Source organism: Micromesistius poutassou (genome assembly GCF_964030765.1).
Source record: "Micromesistius poutassou genome assembly, chromosome: 6".
NCBI classification, from domain to species: Eukaryota; Metazoa; Chordata; class Actinopteri; order Gadiformes; family Gadidae; genus Micromesistius; species Micromesistius poutassou.
Window position 1 is genome coordinate 7,151,926 of NC_140276.1, and position 9,809 is coordinate 7,161,734.

Genomic DNA, 9,809 nt, shown 5'->3' on the forward strand with positions numbered 1-9,809 from the left:
CCAAAAAAAACTCTAAGGCAACTACAGCTTGTTCAGAATGCTGCTGCTAGAGTTCTAACAAAGACTAAAAATTTTGAACATATTACACCAATTCTTAAATCGCTACATTACACTTAAATCGTTACTCCCTGTATGTCAGAGAATTGATTTTAAAATCATGTTGCTAACCTATAAATCCCTACATGGTTTAGGGCCAAACTATTTAACTGATATGCTTCCATTACATAAGTCTTCTATAGGCCACTAAGATCCCCTGAGACCAATCTGTTAATTATCCCCAGAGTCAACACGAAACATGGAGAAGCAGGATTTAGTTACTATGCAACAAATAGCTGGAATAAACTTCCTGAGGATTTAAGACTTGCCCCAACTCTGACAGCTTTTAAAACAAGACTGAAGACTTTTATGTTTGCTTTAGCTTTCTGCTAAATCTTAAATCTACAATGCTTCTATCAATTTCTTTTTTTATTCTATTACTAACTTTGCCTTTATTTTCTCACTTCCTAAAATGCTTTTTTTTTTTACTTTGCCTTTCTAAAATGTTTCTAAAATGTTTTTTCAACTTTTTTCAACTTTTCTTTTATTGTATGACAATGTTTATATGTGAAGCACTTTGAGTCTGCCTTGTGTATGAAAAGTAATAAAGTTTGTAAATAAATAAAGGCCTTGCCTTGCCTTCCAAAACCAAAACAGTTGTTTTTTTTTCACTGCATCTCCCCGTATAGCTCCCTCATTCTACACTTTACTAACTACTTCTGTATCACGCCTTGATACCTTTAACCAACACCACTCACTGTGGCATCCAAAAACACCCTTTCGATGCACTCCACTTACACTCATCCCTTCTCATCCTCCCCTCAAATGAGGTCATCGCTTCAAATCAATTCCAAACTCCTCCGCCGCCGCCTACACGCTCAGGTCTCCGGCACCGCGCCGTCGACCGCCAGAGGCGCGGCCGCCTTGCCCTGCTTGAGCTGGACGGACTTGCGCCCCGACGCGCGCATGCTGGACATGCGGCGACGGAAGCCCTCCCCGGAGAAGAAGTACAGCAGCGGGTCGAAGCAGCAGTTGGACGCGGCCAGGCTCAGCGTCACCACCACCGACTTCTGCATGTAGACCAGCCGCTCGCACGAGCCGTTGGACAGGAAGCTGAGGTGCACGCTGCGCTGCACGTGGTACGGCGTGAAGCACACCAGGAAGGTCACCATGACGATGACGATCATGCGGATGGCCCGGTTGCCCTGCGTGCCGCTGTGGGTGGGCGTCCGGCGCAGGCACAGCGCCCGGATGATGCCCGCCGAGCACACCAGGATGATGAGGAAGGGGATGAGGAAGCCCACCACCAGGGACAGGTAGTTGAGCACCACCAGCTTGCTGCTCGACCCGTTCCTGGGCGGCTCGAAGCACTTGGTCTTGTTGGTGAGGGGGTCCCGCGTCTGGCCCGACATGAGGAACGGCGAGGACATGGTGCACACAAAGACCCAGATGGCGATGCAGGCCGCGCGTGCGCGGCACTCCGTCACCAGCCGCATGTTCTGCACGGGGAACACGATGGCCAGGAAGCGGGAGACGGACATGGCGGCCATGAAGAGGACGCTGCAGTACAGGTTGACGTAGAAGGCGTAGGAGCTGATGCGGCAGACGAAGTCACCCAGGTACCACTGGCCCTTATTGGCGTAGTAGAGGACGCGGAAGGGCAGCATGCTGACGCAGAGCAGGTCCGACAGCGCCAGGTTCAGCATGTACACCTGGAAGGGAGATTTCTTCTGGTAGGTGCGCAGCAGCACCACCAGGGCGAAGCCGTTGCCCTAGCAACCCCAGCAAGGTGATGATGGAGTACATGGTGGAGTACACCTGGTCCGGAAGTTGTCGATGGACGGACACTCGGTCTTGTTCCCCGTCTGATTGACACACAGACAGGCAGACAGACAGGAAGGAAGGCAGACCGATGGACAGACGGGCAGATGAACAGACAGACAGACATATAGCCAAGCAGACACACAGATAGACAGGCAGGTAGGCAGGCAGATGAAGAGTCATATATAGCAAAGCAGGCACACAGAGAGAGGATGAGATAGACAAACGGGTAAACAGATGGAAAGACAGATATACAAACAAGCAGACCGACAAACAGACAGATAGATAGGCGGGTGGATAAACAAACAGACAGACAGTTTTTAATCTGATAACATGCCTGCTGCAGCAAAACGAAAACAACTATTTATTAGTTATCTACATCCTCCCTCACACAAGGCTGTGGGTGAGTGCTGTGGTAGTTCGGCTTAACTTGCAGAAACCCGCAAAAATAGGCTTTTTGAAATGGTAAAAAATGTATTGTATTTTATTGAAAGGCATACATTATCACTGTCAAGAAATGAGGGCTCCACTAAAACAAAAAAGGCAACAAAATGTCTCAACCGCACACAGATTGATTCAAAGCATACAATGTAAATATAAATCAATCCCTTACCATGAGACGCAAATTCGCGTTATTTAATGAATTACACCAAACACTGCTTGCCGTTCAGGGGTAGTTGAGATTTAAGTTTACTTTACAAACGTCCTCGGCAAAACGTCTTCGGATGTAGCCTGTTTGTATTTTACATTACTTTAAATACACCAACAACTCAGCATTCATAATTAAATAAAAATAAAAAGAATCGTCAATAATCTTACCAGTCCAGTCGCGGAGTAATTGTATGTCAGTGCCATATTCATTCAATGGTCTCCAGGCGTGTTCACACTTTGATTGCTTTGTATCGAACTGCGAGTTGCGAGTTGCGCCTTCAGAGTAGCGAGCGCAGTTGACTCCTGAGTCAACTGAGGGACGCGCTACTCCAAGTCGAGTGGAATTCGTCGCTGGGGTGTGGTCTTCCTAGAAAACGTATCCTCCTACATTCTCAACAACAAACAACAAATGAACAAATGAAAGTAATTTCCACCTCCCGCAGATATCATATATTATACATATTTTGTCAATACATGTAGGCAATAATAGATATTATTTCCTATTTGAATAGGCTGTTCATTCGGTTTCGCTATCAGGCCTGGTAGTTATGACTTTAGTCTAACTGAATCAAACGCATAATATCCTTCTTAGATATTAAATAATACATAGAATAATTGTTATCATTCATTCAGTCCCTCCTAGCCCTCTTCTCTTGTTTTAAGCTTTATTTCCGGAGAAAGTTTGGGAAAAATAGTTTTCACTCTCACGCTTCCTCCCAGCTGATGGGTTAAGATTTCTTCATGGTTGTGAATACATTACAGCGAAACGTGACATGTCCCACCTGTTTTACCTGTTCTGTGTTGCTGTGGCAAGTAAGGAAAGATTATATGAGGATGAATAACACTTACACGGATGTAATATTTACACTGCAGTCTTTACTTTCAATGTTGGTATTTCCAAAAAAGGAGACCAACCACATAGTAAAATAAATGAAATCATTTGAATCCTTGAAAAGCACGGTCAAGGCTAAGCATAGGGTCATGGTGGGACGGGGGTCAGGCTGTATTCAGCCCGCTATGGCGTGTAAAGTTAGGATGCACGTGAAAATAAAACACATGCAATACACAATGAAAAAAAACCTATTAATAAGGAAGGCAACCACTTAGCACACACCCACTTCCTCCCTATTTTGTGTTGCTAATGAGCTGCTGCTACTTAAGAAATGGACTGTGGAGATTGCAGTGGAAATGACAAACTGATTTGAACAAAGGCTCTGGTGGTGTGGTGGAAGGGAGCTTGGAGGAAGGACGGACGACTCCAACTCTAATTGACTTAATGCTGAGAGCAAATCTTTTCGCCTCACTGCTGTGCCCACAACGCAGATGATAATGCATTCTGAATGGCTTTTAGCTTTTCTACCCAACGTGAGGTGCATGGTCAGAGCCTCACGGCTTTCATGGAGAGTTGTGGCCGTGTTTGTTGAATGATAAGCATCTGTCCAGGTCTGGCTCCTTTGTGTGTTGTTTAACCGGTTGTGCAATTCAAACCTTTCATGGATTCAGCTCGTCTTGGGTTTTCAGTCTGCATGGATGGTAACATCTGTGTTATTTGATGTTTTATCACTTCCTAGGAAAATTGAGGACCATGTTTGAGTCAATGCGATACTTGTTTACTCTTCCTGTTAACAAATGAACTGGTCTTCCTTTTTGTTTGGATTGGATCACTTGGTCTGAGGAATAGGATCAGTTCATGGTCCCTCCCCCCTTGGAGAGTAAAGTAATAAGTAGTGTTACTTTACTTTTAGAATACGGTAACAAGTAAAGTAATCTCATTACAATTTACAAGTAACTAGTAATAAGTAACTAGTAACTGCCCATGGGACAGCTTAGACCTCCACAGCTATATACTCAAATGTGAGGATAGAGAGCGGGCTTGGCCCGGGGCCAACAGCCATTATTAACACTTGCAGAAACATTTTCAATATTTGTGCAGCTCAGTGAGGGAGAGGGAGAGAAACAGAGAAAGGGGAGGGAGAGGAAAAGGGTGAGAGAGAGAGAGAGAGAGAGTAAACAGTAGTGACCCTTATCCTGTTAACTGATGAATTCATCCACGGTGATGTGTCAATAGAGCACACCTGTTAATCACAAATGAAAAGAGTTTGGTTAAGCAGAGGTAAAACAAAAAAGGGTTTTTATCAGTATGAATCAAAGACGTTGGTCACATTTTGTAAAGGAAAGAAGCAAAGACCGAAAACGGTATTAAGACTATAATGGCAGAAACATCTTAACATTATAGAAAACAAAAAATGAGCATGGGAAGTGGCTTTTAAAAAAAGTTTTGCGATGAAATCTTGTGCGGTTGACTGAACCAGGATGTCAATGTAGGTCAACCCCATATCTGCTCAGAAGGCACATCAATAACGTGGAAAATGGGACACCACCAGACTGAACAGTGGGCTGCAGTAATGCTGAGTGAGATTTATGGACAGCGAGATCAAGACCTCAGATTTGGGTGATGCTGCTGAAAAAACTAGGTCAGCTGATGGGTGTGGAGATTGTGGTTCAAATCTCCCCTCCTCCATCGGCCAAATGTTGCATGTCTTGTTGCAAAGAATGATAATTATGACGATAATTTAAAAAAAATAATAATAGCACACACCAAGCACTTAACAGGTTGAACACACACCTGTTAATCTGTCAACATCCATTTTTGTAATTAAGTAATTATATTCGTTATCACAACTACAACTATGCGCTTCCCAGAGAAAGTGGAATGAGATTTGCATGTACACACTTCCATTCCATTCCACTCCCTAAAAACGTGCTTCATATGTGAGTACTTACCTCTCTCTATGGAGTGGTAAGTACTCTAAAGTTCTATGTCATGTCGATGGTTACACAGAACATAAAGCGGAATGGTGTGGAACGGTTCCACACAGCACTAAGCGGCACCACCTGTTTCATATTCCGGAGACAGACCAAGGCAGCCCAGTTAGAGAATGACAGGGATGAGCGTGTCTGCCTCTGGAAAAGTGGTGCTGGCGGTGGTGCTGGCGGTGCTGACAGACACACCCAGGATGGTTAGCTCTTGTCTGTCAAATAAGCGCTGCAAATATCATAGTCAAACATTGCTATATCAGCATGTAGACATTGTAGCACTGTGTAAACATGCACTTATGTGTGTTCATCTCCCTGTATTTGGATTCGAGATTTCTTTTGCACACGGTTTACTCAAAAGGTTAAGTACTTATATATATAGTAATACTTATACATACTTACCACTACCACAACTTCTTCTCACTATATGCTTCTTGTTTGCTGTATATAAGCACACTATGCTAATTAACGTACCTAACAATATAAACCTACATTTACATTTACACTTGCGTGGCTGCATGAACCAGTTTCAGGAACAACAACAGGACAGAGAGCAGAGCAGCGTTCGTAAGCACAACAGACATGACATACTTTTGTATCTGCATGTCCTTTGTCATTGACTTGGGCAAAGTGTGATGAGGGATGTGATTTGGACCCTGCTGTCTGTTCGTTTGTTTGATATGATTATTATTCTAAGTACTATTATAATGATGATGATGTGGGCTGGTACAGGGAGCCAGGGAAATGCGATGTAGAGATTACATAGTAGCTTAACACCAGGCAGACTGCTGATGACAGACCCTGTGAGGTGAGAAGAGGAGAGCCCCAAAGAACAGACCTCCGTGGCACTCCAGTTATCCGCTGATGGGGATTGGACCACACACACCTATTGTACCCTATGGAACATACAACAACAGGCTTCACTGTGTCAGCCGGTCAGTCAGACAGTAGGAGAACTGAGGACTTACCAGCAGCTGGGTCCAGCCGGACCCAAGGCATCAAAATTATAGTTGAGATCCAGATACAGATCTTATATACAGATACAGATCTTGGATACAGTTCAATAGTGGTTTGGAAAGGAAAGGGAGATGAGCAGGGGTGTAGCTATTTTTTGGAGTGTGGAGTGTGGAGAAACGCTGTGCGTTCACGCAAGGAGGGTGAAACAACATTACGATGAGCTGTGCGAGGATGAGAGGCTCAGTGACCCTGAGAGCCACTTCAGGGTCAATGTTTTTAATGCCAGCCTTGACATTATTATCAATCAGCTCCTGCAGAGATTCGTTGCTCTGCGTGAAACCGCTGAACTTTTCCAGGCTATCCAACCCTCTGAAGTGAATAGTGCCACTGATGATGATGCCCTGTTTGAGCATGCACAGCACCTTGCTGACCACTACAACAGGGACATAAGCCCGTGTGTCCTGAGCCAGCTCCATGCCTTCAGAGCTCGTTTTAAGACTGAATTTGAAAAAAAAACTACACCTCTATTGTAGAAAAGAGTTTGCTGAGCAGAAGGCTAACGCAGAGTTAACTTCTGAATGGGTGAGTCCAGGTTTCTTTTATTATTACAACTGATTGGCTTATTAGGTTGTGGTTAAATGGCCGCTGTGCCCATTGTGTCCTTTGGCTATGTTTGCTTTTGATTAGCACAGCACAACATCGGAAATATGGTTGTTCAGCCAAATGGATTATTTGCGTTCGGTTTTTGATCGTGGGCCAGTGTGTCAGTGATGCAAATAGTCACTGTCTGTGGTTCTAATAATGATTGTTTTTGCATCCTTTTCCCTCTCTGCTCAGATTTGAACGTGTTGTGTGATGTAGGGATGCTAAGTCACTGTCCATGGTTCTAGTAATGAGTGCCCGACTGTAGGCCTATGCCCTATGGGGAGCGGATGCATGTTCATCGTGCACGGGGGATGGGTGGGGGCGGATGGCGGGGGGGGGGGCGGATTGCGGGGGGGCCGGCGCGAGACTTGCACCAGGGCCCAGTGCAACTAAGCTACGCCACTGGAAATGAGAGACTCATCTGTACTAGTCAGTCTCTGACGGATAAATGTAAGAGGTCGCTGTTGGGAAACTGGCTCACTTCATACTCATCCTCATCCTCATCCTCATCCGCTTATCCGGGGTCAGCAGCTCAGGCAGGGGGCCCCAGACCCCGAGGCGTTCCCAGGCCAGTGTTGAGATATAATCTCTCCACCTAGTCCTGGGTCTTCCCCGAGGTCTCCTCCCCACTGGTCGTGCCTGGAACACCTCCCAAGGGAGGCGTCCAGTGGGCGTCCTTACCAGATGCCCGAGCCACCTCAACTGACTCCTTTCTAAGCAGAGGAGCAGCGGCCCTAAGGGAGCAGCCAGCCACCCTCCTGAGAAAACTCATCTTGGCAGCTTGTATCCGTGATATCGTCCTTTCGATCATACCCATCCCTCATGACCATAGGTGAGGATAGGAACGAAGATCGACCGGTAGATCGAGAGCTTTGCCTTGTGGCTCAGCTTTCTTTTCGTCACAACAGTGCGGTAAAGCGAAAGCAATACCGCCCCCACTGCTCCGATTCTCGGCCAATCTCATGCTCCATCGTACCCTCACTCGCAAACAAGACCCCGAAATAACTTGAACTCCTTCACTTGGGCTAAGCCAATCCACCGGTTTCCTGCTAAGAGTCATGGCCTCAGATTTAGTGGTGCTGATCCTCATCCCAGCCACTTCACACTTGGCTGCCAGCCAATCCAGTGAGTGCTGAAGGTCCCAGGCCGATGATACCATCAGGACCACATCATCTGCAAAGAGCAGTGATGAGATCCTCAGATCACAACCCAATCGCAACCCCTCCCCACCACGACTACGCCTCGATATCCTGTCCATGAATATCACAAACAGGATTGGTGACAAAGCGCAGCCCTGGCGGAGGCCAACACCCACCGGGAACGGAACTGACTGGCTGCCGAGAACGCGGACACAGCTCTCGCTTTGGGAGTACAGAGGTTGGATGGCCCTGAGGACTGACCCCCTCACTCCGTACTCCCGCAGCACCTCCCACAGTTTCTCCCGGGGGACCCAGTCATACGCCTTCTCCAGATCCACAAAACACATGTAGACCGGATGGGCATACTCCCAGGCCCCCTCCAGGATCCTTACGAGAGTGAAGAGCTGGTCCGTAGTTCCACGTCCGGGGCGGAAACCGCATTACTCCTCTTCAATCTGAGGTTCGACAATCGGCCGAACCCTCCTTTTCAGCACCTTGGAGTAGACTTTCCCAGGGAGGCTGAGAAGTGTGATACCCCGGTAATTGGCACACACTCTCTGGTCCCCCCTTTTGACCACCACCCCGGTTTGCCACTCCTTTGGCACTGTGCCAGACTCCCACGTAATGTTGAATAGGCGTGTCATAACCATGACAGCCCCTCAACACCCAGAGCTTTTAGCATTTCTGGCTGGATCTCATCAATCCCTGAGGCTTTGCCACTGCAGAAATGTTTAACTACCTCAATGACCTCCATCAGGGAAATTGATGACGAACCACCATCAACCTCGAGCTCTGCCTCCATCATAGAGGGCGTGTTAGTCGGATTCAGGAGTTCCTCACTTCATGCTCGACATAAATGACCACATTAACTATTGGGTGATGTCATTAATGGCTTTTTTTTTTTTCAACAGAGGACAAAAACACAAATAATCTGGTTATGATTGGGTTGATTTGAAGTGCTTAAGCCTACATTACACAAGACATAATACATAAGCACTCTAGCTTGATCTCATGGATCAATGGGGAGACTTTATTAGCGTGATCTTAGTTCATTGACACTAAAGATTAAACTTGACACATCAGACTCAGCCTAGCACCTGAGGAATATAAGTTTTTTCTAACTCAACATCTACCAACTGGTCTTTCCTGCTCTGCTACACAGTGGATAAGGAGAATTCTTTGGAAGAAGTATTATTAGTATTACAAACCGTTGTTGTTCCTGGGAAATGGTTCGATCATCTTATATAATCATCTCATCTAATCATGTAAATGAGAAAGCTTGTAAGATGTGTTTTAAACGCTGGGAAATCGGCGAGAAGGAAGTTGTCGTTATATGTTCGGTGGCGAGAGAGAGGTGTTTGTGTGTATGTGTTTCTGCCCCCCTCCATATTTCTTCTCCTTATCTGTATGAGTGTCTCACCATGAGCTCACCAGATCGCCATTTCCCATATGCCTGCCCATTCAGAGCATAATGCACGCTCTATTGTCCTTTTTTCTTAGTAATTCTGAGGCTTAGCATTGGGAGGGGGGGGGGGGTGTTGTTGTTAGCACGTTGAGACTGCTACAAAAGGAAGTGCTTCATGACATAAAATGGACTTGACTTGACTTGAATCGCATGAGTCAGGCCGCGCCCGGATCGCGATAAGGCTTGACATTATACAGTATGTCATTCCTCCACGGAGGCTCCTATAGTAAAACGTGGTGAGAAGGGTTCTGAACCCCCACAAGAGACTAGGTCTGTAA

The 9,809-nt window shown here is 46.1% G+C and overlaps 1 protein-coding gene across 1 annotated transcript; it reads right to left on the minus strand.

Moving 5' to 3' along the window:
• Positions 1-914: 914 nt before the first annotated feature.
• On the minus strand, positions 915-2,718 carry cysltr1 (cysteinyl leukotriene receptor 1; the record flags this gene model as incomplete). Its single annotated transcript, XM_084469936.1, is given in 4 exon segments — positions 915-1,808; positions 1,810-1,859; positions 1,862-1,925; positions 2,677-2,718. Coding segments are annotated over 4 exon segments (1,050 nt in total).
• Between the last annotated feature and the right edge of the window lie 7,091 nt (positions 2,719-9,809).